Below are 15,485 nucleotides of genomic sequence, written 5' to 3'. Positions count from 1 at the left end.
GAAGTGAATCTCCCCTATAAGACCAAAGGGGTTTTTTCCGTCAAAGCTGTTTTCCCCCATTCAAAGGAAGACGTGTCGTCATAACTCTACAGTGGTAGACTCAGGATTTATGGTGGCCACAGTCTTCCTGTGGGTCAGTTTTGAGTTTCTAGACAGTTACACGATGTTCTAGCTCGCCTGTTTGCTTGTGTGTTACTCAATGGGCCTGTTACGTAGTCCATTTTCACCTTATTCCTTTATATTTTTAGGTTGTTTCGTAATTACATACTCATATACGTGCTGTCCTGAGCGTAACAGAAGAAAAGACCATTTCTGCCTACAGAAATGTGTACTAACGTGTTTGTGACAGGAAGTGTGGAGGATTTAGCTGTTGCGTGTGTACTTGTGGTTCTAAACTGTTTCTCTCTAGCAACCCAAAAAGATAAGTAGGTGAGAGCAATTAACAATACGGGGGAAGGTTTTAACGTTGCTGGACCAGGGAAAATCAGGGAGACTTCTGGTTTTCTAGTTTAGTGTCCTCTTTGCTTTTATTACTTGGCCCCGTTTCCTGATCCTACACTTTGTTTTCACTGTTTTCTTTTTACTTTTGATTACCCATCTCTCACAGGAAAATTATGCCCATGTACTTTTTATTACATCAAGGGCAGCTAATCTCTCTCAGAGCCTTTCTAATCCATGAACAAAATGGAATCGAGACTAGATTAAATGGTATGTGTCTACCTTCTAAGTTGAATAACCTAAAAAAAAATAAGAGGAGGGTGTTTCAGTTTTGTAACCACTAACCAGTCTTTCGTAGTTGGGAGTACTTTAAAGTGGCTACGCCAAACAGTACAAAAGTTCTTCTTTTCTGAGACTTTTAGTTGAGATAAAATTAGATATCGGAGTGCCTGTGTGGCTCAGTCAGTTAAGCGTTTGACTCTTGATTTTGGCTCAGGTCATGATCTCACGGTTTGTGGGTTTGAGCCCCGTGTCGGGCTCTGCGCTGACAGCGTAGAGCCTGCTTGGGATTCACGCACACATGCTCTCTCTCTAAATAAATAAACTTAAAAAAATTAGTTATCAGAGAAATAATTTTCCTTTCTCTCTTCCCATCTTCCCTACTACATTTTGAGCATCTTGAGTATAAAATTTGACATAATTTAGAACACCCCTGCCCTAGTTCAAGGGCACAGTTTTTCAATCTATTACTCATGTTCTTGAGGAATTGCTAATGGCATTAACTGCAATTTTAGAATAAATCTGTAAAGGACTATGGGGTGAGGAGAAGTGGGAACTCAGAAGGAACAGGCCTGCAGGCTGAGCTTTTCACCACATTCTTAATTTCTCTTTGAGGCTGCGGTGTTTTTGTTTGTTCGTTTGCTTTTTATGAGGCTGGTGAAAATAGTTCATTTCTCCAGTTAGGAGGACTAAACTAACCAGATAGCCCGGTCACTGTTGGCTCTTCTTTATACATTCCCTTTAGAAGAATATCTGAAGGTCTTATCCACAGTTTTATTCCTCTGTAGACGGGAGAGCTAAGGACAAAAATGAGCCAGTCTCACGAGGACAGTTTAACAAGTGTGGCTTGGAATCCAGACGGGAAACGCTTTGTGACCGGAGGCCAGCGCGGCCAGTTCTATCAGTGTGTGAGTATGCCGTGCGCCTCTCCACGCCTCTGCTCTTCGTTGTGTTTAAATAGTTCGTTTGCCGGGGTGCCTGGGGAGCCCAGTTGGGTAAGCGTCCGACTTCGGCTCAGGTCGTGATCTCACAGTTCGTGAGTTCGAGCCCCGCGTCAGGCTCTGGGCCGATGGCTCGGAGCCTGGAGCCTGCTTCCGATTCTGTGTCTCCCTCTCTCTCTGCCCCTCCTATACTCATGCTCTGTCTGTCTGTCTGTCTGTCTCTCTCTCTCTCTCTCTCTCTCTCTCAAAAATGAATAAACGTTAAAAAAAAAAAAAAGTTTAAAATAGTCGCTTGCCTTGGTATCTCGAATAAGATACGTCCCACGAAGACCTGCTTTGCGCTCGTTCTAAATGAGCAGAGTGTGCAGAACTGTCTGTTCTCCTTTTTATACAAACTATGGACTTTGAGTTTAGTAAGACGTAAAAAATTATTCTACTGAGCATTTTGTTCTCATAAACAAGTTTCTAATGTATAGGATTGAAAAATATTTTACTATTCTTTTGAGGTTTTAGGTTTTTTGTATCAAAAATATGCGGAGTTTCATGAGCAGGTGGTCTTAAGTATTTGAGGACTAAAAGTGGTGAGGAGAGCTACCAGAGAGCCTTCCAGTCGTTATTTGAAATGTCTTTTGATTAGCATCTGCCCTGCTGATCTTGGATTGGCTGTCTGACGAGCAGAAGTACTAGGTGACAATCCTGTGACGAGTCCTGTCACGAGGCCAGCTCTGCCAGGGGTGTGATGTCATCAGGCCCTGTCTTCTCGAGGCTCAGTGCCAGGGGCACTTCGAGACATGTTTTGAAGACCAGAATTAAACAAGATCCTGAATCCCGTAAATCGCTAAATGTCGCTGGAGATGCGTATCGTGAAGACTTACGTGGTCGTTACAGACTGGGGGGCCTTCCGTTAAGCTGGCCGTGGGACACGTGCTTGCTTACAAGCCCCCAGTGCTTTTTTTGTTCCCAGTCGTCTCAGCACAGTGTATTGATCTACGTGTGATCCTCCCATTTTTTAAGTGGAGTTTCTGTTTGTGGGCTAATGCACTGTCCTACTTTTATTTCTTACTCCCTCCGTTTTGCTTTAACGGAGGGACAACTGACACGTAACATTATGTTAGTTTCAGGGGTACAGCATAATGACTTGATGTTCGTGTGCGTTGAAAATTACGACCACGGTAATTGTCCACTACCATCCAAAGTTGTCGTGAGGACTGTTAAGATATACCCTCTTAGCAACTCTCAATCTGCAAGTTAGTCACCACGCTGTACGTGGCAGCATTTAAGCCGTTTGTTCTTAAGTCCCTGGCTGCAAGATGACCACGACGTCTCTGCCGACCCCGCCGTCCCCTACGGTATTGACCCCTTCGGGACGAGGACTTGGCAGCCCGGCCCCCTGGGGAACGGGAACAGGGTGCCTCTCCGACCTTGGAACATTCAACAAGATGATAATCCTGGGAGCTGTGATCTGTAGAACACATTACACATTGGAGCACGTTACAAGTTTTTAAAGTGCTGTAGCATGTTCTGGCTTCCGTAAAGCTGCAATTACCGTGTCAGCAACCTTTTGCAGATCACAGCTTCTGAGTGGTTAGGATAAACCTCAGTATAATGCATCTTAAAGGAGCATTTGAATTCTTTTCCAATAGTAGCGAGGCCCTTACTTGGAATTTAGGGATTCTTTCTATTTGTTGTATTTGCCTGTGCCTGGCTGGTTATTGAAGGAAAGATGGATTTTACAGAGGTCCCCCCCCCCCCAACAGTTTTATTGTTGTAATGCAATTTGCCCTGTATTCAAATTTTTGTGACTAAAACCAGTCGTGGAACAATTAAGTTGAGATCAGGAAAAAACAAACGTTGCTGCAGAAAGACGTTGCTAAGAGATTCTTTGTTTGCTTTCCACGTGCTGGTCAGCTTTGGGGCTAAATGGTGCTTTTCTCCTCAGGACTTAGATGGTAACCTCCTTGACTCCTGGGAAGGGGTCAGAGTGCAATGCCTCTGGTGCTTGAGCGACGGCAAGACGGTTCTGGCATCGGATACACACCAGCGAATCCGGGGGTACAACTTCGAGGACCTTACAGATAGGAACATGTAACTATTTTTTGTACCCGTTAAATATTCGTTGATTCATGTTAAAACGTGTGGTGGAACTTGCTATTGTAGAAGAAGAGTTTTTATGTTGTGGATTTGGTTTGCCTGTTTTGATTGGCGGGTCTGGTGGTGCCGAGTAACCAGAAACTCAGATTTTCTTCCTTGATTAAAATAGTGCGTAGCGGTGACTATAGACAGAACCGTGGTCTTTAAGCTAGTAGAACAGGTTACATTTTGATCATTTGAATGTCTTGATTTTCAGTATGTTGCTTCTGACAGATTATTTTCTGGTTACAGAGTACAAGAAGATCACCCCATTATGTCTTTTACTATTTCCAAGAACGGCCGGTTAGCTTTGTTAAATGTAGCAACTCAGGTAAGCTTCCCGTTCTCTCAAAGAGTTAGTGTGGTTCAGATTTTAATTGCGATTTTTGGGGTGTGTGTGTGCGTGTGTGTATAAACGAATATTTCTACGAATACTTTTTCTTCAAGACTGCTGTTTTTACAGATTCTTAAATTTTACCACATGTGTTTGACCTTTAAAGGTGTAGAGTCAACCATAAATTTATCAGAACGTTGGCATTTTGTGTAACGAGACACTAAAACTGTTCCATCAAGCAAAGGGAAATTCACAGATGACTTTTTAAAAATCTTTTGAATTGAGGGACAATAAATATGTCCGTTTTCTTTTGCCTACAGGGAGTTCATTTATGGGACTTGCAAGACAGAGTTTTAGTAAGAAAGTATCAAGGTGTCACGCAAGGGTTTTATACGATTCATTCATGTTTTGGAGGCCATAATGAGGACTTCATCGCTAGTGGCAGTGAAGGTAAGTCGTGTGCACTGTGGGACCGTGTGTACGGATGGGGTGGGAGCTCTGTGACCGTCTCCGTGTGTGAAGGTGGCCATGTTGCCGGGCAGACTCAGGGTGTTAACACAGGTAAAAATTGTAAGAGAGCACTGGTCACGCTTGGCGCGTGCATCACATCAAGGTTCACTTAAATCCAAACTCTTTCAAATGCCGGCCTGCTCTTTTCATGAGGCTGGTGGCGTTCAGAGGTTAGTAGGATCTATAAAAAGTCAGGTTGATTATGATGATTTAGCTGAACTTAGACAAAATTGACGATCGCTAGATCTTTAGTGGTTTTGTGATGGCCAAAGAGAATAATAGAGTTTGATAATTCTTACAGTCTCAGAAAAGCTGAAGTTCTAGAAGAGTCTCTACTGCCTTTCAGAGTAAATGTGCTCTCCAGTTGGCTAACATCAGTGTTTCAGGCAGGCTTGTTCCCAAAGTAGTCCGGTTTAAGAGAGAAATTGTTTAAAATATGCAACATAGGTAGGTGAGTAAGTACTGAGAGTTAGTGTACCTTTTAAGGTGAAAGAAATACAAGTCATGGGAAATTACTGAAAATTTTCATTGGCCACGTTGAGTACCCACTCTACTGTTCTGAGTACTAGGGCAGCAAGTTATTTAAGTCACTTTTAAAAGTACTGAATCTAGTTTTACAACCTAGACCAAGGTACTGCATTATGTTGCTAATGTTCCATGTTTGCTACCCGGGTACTGTCTTGTCAGTACACAGAGGATCACAGAGTAACACAGGAGTTTTTCCTCTGAGTATGAGATGTACTTAAGAACTAGAACAGGGCCGCCCCAGGTGGCTCTGTCGGCCAAGCGTCGGACTCTTGATTTCCGCTCAGGTCATGTTCTCACGGTTCATGAGTTCGAGCCGCGCGTTAGGCTCTGCACTGACAGCATGGAGCCTGCTTGGGATTCTCTCTCCCTCTCTCTCTACCCTTCCCCCACTTTCACTCACTCTCTCAAAAGTAAACTTTAAAAAAAAAAAAGAATCAGGACAAAGACCTTTAGGGATTCATATGAAGCATACGAATTTATCTGTTGTTTCTTTCACTAAAAAAAAAAAAAAAACAAAAAACAGATAAGATTGAGAAGAGTGGTTTGTAGGTGACACTTTTGAAAAGTTTATGTCTTTGCAGTTAGAAATCCTTTTTTTTTCCTGGTAGTGTAATCATTTATTTTCACCCGGATTCCGCCTTGGCTCCTACTTTGACACGGTCCACACTTGGGAAGCCTTCTGCCTGCCGGTCCACTTCCCCCCCGGGTCTCTCGCAGCCCTGCTCCCCCCTTCAGCCTCACGGCCCTTCTGAATGGCACACGTGCCCTAGAAATGCCCGGAGAGCCGTCTGGCCGCCTCTGTCGCCAGTGACACAGTCCTTCATTCTAGGCCCCGAACAGACTTTGAACTAACGATGAATACTGTGAGCACAGCACAGTATGTTCTCTTCGGGGCTACAAGTGACACATACCTGGAATAGTGAGACGCGCGTTCTCAAGTCCGGGTGGTAGAGCGGTTCTGAAAACGTCCTGAGCGCCAAGCGGATGTAGTGAATGTCTCCTGTCCCGAGACGGTCACATTAATCCACCTGTCGTTCGTTTGCAAGGAAAATATTTCAAGAACCTTCCAAATCCCCAAACACGTGAACAGCAGTATAAAATAGAGCAGTGAGGAAACCTTTTCCCAGAAGAGTTCTGCTGTTACTCAAGCGTGTTCATTGTGCTGGTGATATAAAAAAAACTTGCTTTATTTTTTTGCCCTTGCGTGAGCTGTGGGTGCCCTGGACGGTGGCAGCCGGCAGGGCTCGGTCAGCAAGCCGGTGGCTCTGACCCTGAGCCATGCCTCAGCCGCACACTCCGTGGGTGTGTGCTCACAAAGTGCTCCCCACAGTAGGCAGGCACCTTCACGCTCTTCAGACCTGTGGTGTCCTTCTTTGGAGCTCCTCCAGTTCGGGGGGCAGCGTGGCTAATCTGCCGGTCTTTCTCCGTGTTTTTTCTTCTTCTGCAAGGAGAAATGATCGAGCAGCATACGCCTTCTGGCGAGCTCCGCTAGTTCTCCTGCGGGAGTCTCCACTTTTGCTTCACACACGCACGCGGGATGCTCAGAGGCAGCCCCAGCCTCACATCGTCACGTTAGACGTTCTGAAGCCAGGACGTCGTCCTTTCCCGCCCCCCCCACCAGGAGCTCCCACGCTGGCCACTAGTGGCACGTCTTGAGGTTGAATGCTTTTCTGACTCAGCCAGGATTCTGCCCTCTGTTTAAGGACCATCACTTCGTGGTAACACGTGGTGTCTCCTCTGTGCCAGGCTCTTTTCAAAACTCTGTTCCTTACACAAACTCATTTTACCCTCGTGCACGATGAGGTAAGTCCAGTCCCTCCTTTACGGCTGCAGTGTCGCCAGGAGCGGGTTATGTGTCCACAGCAACGGGGCTGGTCGGTGGTGGAGGGTGGCCGGGCATTGAGTAGCCGCGGCTCCAGAGCCTCCGCTGTCCCCGAGCCCGGAAAGGGCGTGGGCAGCACCGTGTAGGCCCAGGACACGGTGTCCGGGACCTAGTGTGCGCTACACACCCCGCGAGGGGTCCGCTGTCACCTGTGTCATTGCTGTTGCTGAATTTGGACACATAGCTTTTCTGTCACGTCCAGTTTCCCTAGCATTTATTGTCTCTGTCTTAGGTTTGTTCACGTCAGAAGAGGTAGACTGTTGCTCAGGTCTTACAGAACATTGCAGATTCTGTGATGACTTGAGGGCTGACCAATCACCTTTAACAGGGAAATGTGTATTTTGTTAAAATGGCTTTTTTCGGAAGGTAATTTATTGAGCTGCTCGTGGCACATCTTGATGATCACGTCACATGTTCTGTGTGTAACGAATAAAAAATTGAAGGTCAGTAGGACAACTCCCTAACTTTTCTTTGAATTGCCGTTTGTTCAGATCACAAGGTTTACATCTGGCACAAACGTAGTGAACTGCCCATCGCAGAGCTGACAGGGCACACGCGCACAGTCAACTGCGTGAGCTGGAACCCACAGATCCCATCCCTGATGGCCAGCGCCTCCGATGACGGCACTGTTAGAATATGGGGACCAGCACCTTTTATAGACCACCAGAATATTGAAGGTAACCCCACTGCACGGCAGCCAGGCTCCCTCCCGGCGGAACAGGGCCCCACTCGTTGTAAAGTTTCAGGACTTTTAAGCGTGGGACAGAATTTATGTTCTCCCTCATTTAGAGGCTGTATACGCTCTCCCTTCACAGGAGTGTAAGCAATGTGAGAGGCGGGGGTGGGGGGGGTGGGGGGTGTGCACGTGTGTGCGTGTGTGTGCGTGGCGACAGTGGGGAGAATAAACTGGAATGTGCCACCTCCTTCATATCCTCTGGCTGTGGTCAGTTCAACAGCGTGTGGAAAATCATCTTGCTTCATGATGCAGGAAGCATTTTATATTTTTATACCCACAAGAACTAGCCATTATCCAAAATGTGAACCACTTTAGAACGATCTTGATTATGGATTTTACTCTTAAAAATAAACCTGTATGGCACCATGTGGCACCCCAGCCCCTGTGCAGAGGAGAGGGAAGGAAACTGAACTTCCCCCGTACCTTGGGGCCAGGCAGCATGCCGGCCTGGTCGTTCGTGTGCGGTCTTGCACGAATCCTCCTGGCCCTCCGAGAGACATGTTTACCCTCAGTTCTGGAGGGTTCCAGACGGAGTTGGGCCAGGCCTCACTCGAGCGCTGCCGGCCTTCGAGTCCCGAATCCAAGAGGGTTTTCTCACGACCTTGGAATGCTTGGTAACGAAGCAGGCCCAGAGCGAGGAAGTGAACAGTGAAGGACAAGGCTCCGTTGAGCAAGACATTGTGGCTGGAGGGAAGACGTGATGAGAAGGTTTATGGAAAGGACTTAACTCCGCTTTCACACAGAGCAGGTGAAGTGTTTTGTTTGCTTAGAAGGAAGTCCCTGACCTAGAAAACCGAGAGGAGATTTGCGTTCATTTTGTCCCACATAAATGAGCCAGAAAGGCAACCAGCTGCTGTCAGATGAGAGCGGGAGCCTGAAGGACGACAGGGGTGAAGTTTGTGAACCACTGCTCAGTGGTTCAGGGCCCGAAGGGCCGTTGGCCTGTGCGCCACCGCACGGCAGACCCGCTACCTCAGGGAAAGCCATGAGGACTCAGCCTCCGCTCCATTCGTTGTCCTGTTTCAGTTTCTGGGCCGGGCTCTACGTTGCATACGTCCGTCACTGGTCGTACGTGTGTTTCTAACCTTATCAGTCATTTGGAAGTTGTCTCTTCAAATAAGATTTGAAGGCGAAGAAGAATCTTCGGTCTGTGGCAACAGATTGACCTTCTGAGTGGATTTATTTTAGACACACCCTTGAGCTTCTCTCTCTAGGGCAGTGAAGAGCCGCTGTGCTGCTCGGGGGCGGGGGGGGGGGGGGTTGCTTAGTTGATGCGGATGCACCGGATGTGGTGCGGCTCTGAGCTCTGGTCCGGGTCAACAACTCTGCCTTGGGTTTTGGCAATGTCGATAGAGCCAGAGACAGATAGCCCTAAAACAGGAGAAATGCTTCTGTGTAACCGGATATGTGGCTGTTACGCCTTCTGGGTAGCACGCTTCTGGTTCTTTATCCCCCACTCGAAGAAACTTTTTTTTTTTTTTTTTTTTTTAATGAACACCTGTTTGGAATAGAAATTTTGAAAAGTATAGGTGAGGCTGAAGAAAACAACCTCCAAAAACCATGACACCCTAAGTAAGATCCTTTTATGATAACGGTAGAGTTCACAGGCGGTGACGCTGCTACGGCCTGGATGGCACGAAAGACCGCTGAGTGTGATTCCGTTTGTATGAAACGTCCTGAGCAGGCATACCCCCAGACACTGAAAGTAGACGGGCTGGGGGCCGGTGTTTGCAGACGAGTGCCAACAGGTGACGAAAACATTCCGCAGTTGACGGAGGTGATGGTTGTACAGTCCTGTGGACGTACCGGTAGTAACTGTTGAGTTGTGCGCTTAAGTGGGTGTGTTGTGTGTGTCGTGTGTGGCTGACCCACAGCCAGAGAGGGGAGGCTGATGACTGCAGACCTTGAGACGGGCGAAGCAAGGCCATGGTCGCAGGGCCGTGAGAGTCTAGTGTGATCGTTCACTTGGGGAACAGAGTAATGAATGTAGACTGTCCTAAGTTAAGACATGATACAAACACTTGGTTTTAATGATCATGGTGGAAGTGTCAAGCGTGTGCCTTGGCGTGATTATTTTTCAGTGGGAGTACGGGTTGTAATGTCACGATGCTGATATTAAAACTTACTAACTGGTAACTTTTTTCTTCCCCTCCCCTCTCCCCTCCCCCTCCCCCCCCCACCTCCTCCCCGCCCTCCAAACACATTTCGTCTTGTCTTCATTCAGAGGAATGCAGTAGCATGGATAGTTGATGGCGAGTGTGGAGCAGACGGCTTCTGTTTAACTTAAAATTAGTCGTATTTTAATGGCTTGGGATTTGGTGCAAACAAACATGATTGATAGCTGGACAGACATGCTCGTCATGAAAAAAAGAACCATTTCTGAAGCCCGATTGGGGCCAAACATTTACACCTTGCTTCATAGTAACCAGTTGAGATGAAGCACGTCGCTAGAACGTTGTTGGACGCCATGTTGAATCGCCCCCATCGGTTGTGAAGGACTGTGCTACATTCAGGCTTACCCACCGAACTCCGTATATATATTGTTTTCCCTCCCGCCTTTTGTCTGGTGGGACACCATTCTTGTTGCTCTTCTGTGTAATGAAGTTTAAATGCTTGTTTGGAAAACTTTATTTAACAGTTTAGAAGGCTTGATAGAAGGAGTGCATTAGTCTGAAGAGTACACATTGGATAGGAAAGAATTTCCTTCTTTTGTTTCTCCAAATCTTTCCGCCTTATTTAGCTTGAGATCTTTGCAGCTTGGTTCATGGATTCTAGCCTTTGCCCGTTGCGCAGTAGATACTGATCCAGATGACAAACCAGTGAACTATGTCAAAAGCACTCTCGATATTACATTTGACAAAAAGTTTTGTACTTTTCACATAGCTTGTTGCCCCGTAAAAGGGTTAACAGCACAATTTTTTAAAAATAAATTAAGAAGTATTTATAGGATTAAAGTGACTTCATTTGTATACATTTGGAATCTAAACCAGCTTAAAAAAAAAGTTTCCTCTATGACTTAAGATACGCAGTAAAACTGACGCTCTTCCGGAATCCCACATGAGACTTGGTCAGAAACAGAGCTTGGAAGGACATTACACAGGAAATCCAGAGTAACCCCTTGGAGGTTTCCCCCCTTTTGTTTTTTTGTTTTGTTTTGTTTTGTTTTGTTTTTTCCCCGAAGGAACATCAGTACCTGATGTCGAAGAAATTCAAGATTCCAAAAGAGAATTTTAAGCCTATACCAACAGGAGAGCTCGGTAGTGAGTCAGTGTAGGCTTTCCGCACAGCATGTTCCGAGCTGTTCCCGGCTTGGAGGTCTGCTCTGGTGGGGTCCGGCACGAGTGGAAAGCAGGTGTGACCACCGGGGAAGTTCATAGCATGACCCAGCGCGTTAGAAGACTCCACAGGGCACAGACCGAAACTGGGTTTCACACCTCCTAGTCCTGTGTCTGAACTGCCCGTAACGTTTTGACCTGTCGAGGGACGTACACGTACAGAACGCTCCTCAGTTTTTCAGATCTTGCCAGACTGAACCTCATTCCAAACTGGTGCTGTGGGTGGTCTTTGCCTCCCCCTCCCCTGGTAGTTCAAGGAAAGGTGTCCTCCGTGGGGAAGCACTTTCAATCCTGAGAAGTTCACGTCTGAAAGAAGCCAGAAGCCTCCCGCTCACATTGTGCTTTTAAACCCCGTAGCAGCTGGACGCGGCGTGCGTACTTCGTCTCCTTGGGAACCACCTCCCCGTTCCGGCAGAGGGTCCGAGGGGACCGCGGCTGTTACGGTGGGGAGAGGAGCGGGGGTGCCCCCGAGATGAGGTTCTGGCGAGGGAAAGGGCCTGTGCCAAGTCCCCTCTGGGGCCCGGGACCCTCAGAGCAGAGCGAGAAGGGCTCGGGTGTCAGGGACTCTCCTGTGGGGGCGGGGACGTCAGGGAGGGGAGACGAAAGAAAAACACAATTGGCCTTAAAATAGCACGGATTCTCCCAAAAGCTCATAGTAAGAGGAAGCGACAGACCGTGTCAGCAGATGATTTTATCAAATTGGTATGTAAAAGGTTTCTTTAAGCTCCATTTTGCAGAGACCCCCACTTAGAGAATCAAGAATTCCTGTTTTGATACTTCTAAGTTACAATAACGATCTGTTACAGTTTATCTGGTACTTCATTTTTCTTAACTAAAATTACTTCTTACTTTAAGCTTGAATAAAAGTCTTCATTGGTAACTGTATATAATTCAGTGGCAACTTCTCTTTCCCGCAGTACAGTTAAGTCCAGGCACGTTTTCCGCCCCGAAGCCGTTAGGGCATTAGGCAATGCACCCCGTCTCCACAGTAGCATCTCTGACGAACTGTGGGCCCAGAAACGCCACGGCTGCTGACAGGTTAGGTCCAGCGCGCTCCCTGAGGTCCGCGCCCGTCCGTGGGCTTCGGCCTCCGCTCCTCCCACTGCACCCGGCCGCCCCCACGCAGGAGGAGCCCAGTGCTCCGCGGGTAGTTGAGGACCTCTAAAAAAGCGGAAGAAAAGGGAGACACGCTGGCCAGGGAACAGAACTCCACTAAGGCGGAGTAACGATGATGCCGAGGACCCCGCGGTGTCCCGCACACGGGGGTGCCTCGCCGTGCCCGCTCCTGCACCTGCCGCGCGGGGGCCCGTAGGGCAGGCCGGGGGTGGCCCGTAGCTATGAAGTGACCAGCTCCGCCAGGGCTCTAGTCTCTGCGTAGGCTCGAGAGCAAGGGGACGGCCAAGCCGGTACAACGTACTAACGTAGAAACTGAAAAGTACCAATACTTTTTGCACATAGATCAAAACTAGAGTGGAGAATTTGGCTCCAAAAATCAGGTTAGTAGGCTCATTTCCATGTGCTTAAAAATGTTTTTGTTCTTGTTGGTTGATTAAGGGCTAGGGCAAGTCTAAAATGGAATGCCTTTTGCCTCCAAACAATCGGTTATCGACAGTACAGTGTCGGATGTGAGGCGGGTGGGGGTGGCGACGGAGAAGTTGGGGGAGGGGGGGCGGGGAGGGGTGACCGCTAGCGTCCCTACCCTCCGCGTTCCCGCTGCTCCTCTAGGTCAGGCAGACATGTTGTGTTTAAACCAGGTAAGTCGCTTAAACAGGAGATTGTGCCGGCGAGCGTCCCCACGGATTGGCCGGTGTTCGTGGGTGGGAGAGCAAAAGGGATTACTTAACTTTAAATACAAACTAAGTGATTCGAGTCACCTGCCTAGTTGTAAGGGGGGGAAAAAAAATCCTAACTCCTCGTCAGTATTTTAGTCTGAAATCCCGCTCGTAGAAATACGATCTTTTCGTTCTTAAGCGTGTTCTCCCTCTAGAGTGGCGTTCCGTGACATTAATAGAAAACCCTTCTTCCCCACCCCTCCCCACCTTGAAATTTTCTTTTTTAGGATGTTGTTTCCTGCACACAAGAACTGACCTAGCACTCTGCTCACGGTGGTAAATATATCGTACATCTCTTGAAAGGGAGATATCTGTCAGGTTCTTTCACAGCAGAAGAATGGCAGCTTTTGAATGGGGAGGAAAGAAGACGTTTTTCTTAATATCCTTTTGGTCCCGTCTCTAAGACGTACACGTACCTCGCTTTAATTTTTAACTTCCCGTTTAGACTTCAGCAACTGTCTTTCGGCGTTCCTCTCCAAAAGAGTCCTTGGGTTTTCAAAACCATCCCCGATTCCATCGAAACTGCTCACTTTAAGAGAAGAGGTGAATTTGCGTTTCTTTACGCTTAGACACTTTCTAAAAACAGGGTGAACTTCGTTGCAATCCTCAGTGTTGTTGAGCTGTTGTCACAGTAGCTGCCCTCTAGTTGCAGAAACGAAATCCATAAAAGCCCGCCCCCTGTCTACTTAGTCCGGGTAGGCTGGACTGAATGAAACTACTAGTGTAAAAACGTGTGCGTGTTGTGTGTCTGTGTGCAAGAGAGCGTACCGAACTCATAAAAAGCCCTAGAAACAGCTTTCTGGGCTCTTCGTGTCAATTTTAGGAAGTCTCGTGCACATGTGAAGTGCCCTCTCTGAACTCAAGGTCTGGTTAATACTGGTATATTTTTATAAGACTCAGATGTGTCCCCCACGCTTAAACGTTTGCGTTACCGGGGTCAATGTGCTAAAACGGAGTCGTAACATTTTTAGGCACGGATGGAAAAAATGTCATTGGCTCCTTGAAAAACGTGTGTGTGTGGCGAGGGGAATAGATCCACAAAAGCATGTATGTACTTTAACAAACCAAGCTGTAGAGATCAGGGAAAGAACTTAAGTGTTGATCTCAAGATACCTAAATTGTCAAGATTTACATGGCATTGTGGTGGAACTAGTTAACGCTTAGAGCTTTCGGTATGTAATAACTATTGCTATGGACTGATTCAGTGTTTCAAAGGATTGTGTTCTTAAATTTGGGGGAGTTCTGGTTTTTTGTTTCTGGTTTTTTTTTTTTTTTAACTGCCTCTCAGATTATATTTAGTAGTTTAAATTTCTTGGCTTTATTATTTCATTAAAGCATAAAAAACTTCAGGTCTCCGGTATTTATTTTCACTTGTTCTACTAATTATTTACAAAACATTCTTTGTTAACTTTTATTTTATAAATGTGTAGTATATTAAGCGTCTTTAAAATTTTGTTCAATTGAAACTACATTAACTTTGATTTGCTTTACTGGGATTTTTTTTTTTTTTTAATACACCTTTTCCGTGTCAGTGCATAGCACTTAACCCAATTGTTTGTATTCCCTCTCAATCCAATAAACAGAATGAATAAGAAATTGTTGCCGTGTTAAATCTCCTCTAATATCCACTCATCTGAATGCTTACATAGTTTGACTTTTAACCTAAAACAATGGATTTGCTGAATTTGACTTTCCTGTTTCCCTGGAGGTTGTTTTTAATGTTTACTTTTGAGAGAGCGCAAGCTGGGGGAGGGGCAGGGAGTGGGGAGACCGAATCCAAAGCGAGCTCTGCGCTGACGTGGGGTTGACCTCACGAACCACGGACGAGACCGTGACCTGGACCGAAGTTGCTGAAGTTGGACACTCGACCGACCGAGCCACCCAGGCGTCCCTGGGACGTCTTTTGTAAAGCGCAATTGTGCAATCATGGATGGATTACTTTAGAAAAAAATTTCAGGGCTGCTTGCATTTTAAAGGAATCACATGCCTGCTCCATTTTGTTAAAAAATGTCACTGCATCTGAAATTCTGCATTAGGAGTTGGATACGTTGATTAGCGGAGAAAATACGCTTCCAGTTTGAGATTAAAATTTATTTCCTGGGGCACCTGGGTGGCTCAGTCGGTTGAGAGTATGACTTCGGCCCAGGCCACCACGATCTCGTGGTTCGTGGGTTCGAGCCCCACGTCGGGCTCTGTGCCGACAGCTCGGAGCCTGGAGCTGCTTCGGCTTCTGTGTCTCCCTCTCTCTCTTACCCTCCCCCGCTCCTGCTGTGTCTCTTTTTCAAAAATAAACATTTTTTTAAAAATTGAAAAATGTATTTCCTCATGAATAATTCTGTAGTTCTTATTTGGAGAATTTAAACATTTCCATGGAGAAAGCATTCAGCGTGTGCAAACCCACCGCACAGCTGTGCTTACAGAGACAGGGAAAGAGCTGTAAGGCGCTTCTGGCCAGCGGCAGCAGCCTGCACAGAAGGACGTTCACCTGTGACAGGCCGGCACCAGGCAGGCAGGTAGTGGGGGGCTGGCGGCCACCAGAG

At 46.8% G+C, this 15,485-nt stretch overlaps 1 protein-coding gene across 2 annotated transcripts in view; it reads left to right on the top strand.

The window, feature by feature from the left end:
• The window catches only part of WDR26 (WD repeat domain 26), a 39,942-nt gene extending 25,404 nt beyond the window's left edge, over positions 1-14,538 (top strand). For both annotated transcript variants that reach the window (XM_030302799.1, XM_030302798.1), the window contains exons 9-14: positions 1,506-1,625; positions 3,598-3,743; positions 4,041-4,119; positions 4,443-4,572; positions 7,534-7,719; positions 10,003-14,538. In XM_030302799.1, coding sequence (XP_030158659.1) covers positions 1,506-1,625; positions 3,598-3,743; positions 4,041-4,119; positions 4,443-4,572; positions 7,534-7,719; positions 10,003-10,028 — 687 coding nt within the window. In that variant the 3' untranslated portion in view covers positions 10,029-14,538. The remainder of the gene's footprint in view (positions 1-1,505; positions 1,626-3,597; positions 3,744-4,040; positions 4,120-4,442; positions 4,573-7,533; positions 7,720-10,002) is intronic.
• Positions 14,539-15,485: the final 947 nt, after the last annotated feature.

The sequence above is a fragment of the Lynx canadensis genome, chromosome F1, assembly GCF_007474595.2.
Source record: "Lynx canadensis isolate LIC74 chromosome F1, mLynCan4.pri.v2, whole genome shotgun sequence".
In the NCBI taxonomy this organism is placed as follows: Eukaryota; Metazoa; Chordata; class Mammalia; order Carnivora; family Felidae; genus Lynx; species Lynx canadensis.
This window is presented reverse-complemented; position numbering and strand designations above follow the sequence as displayed.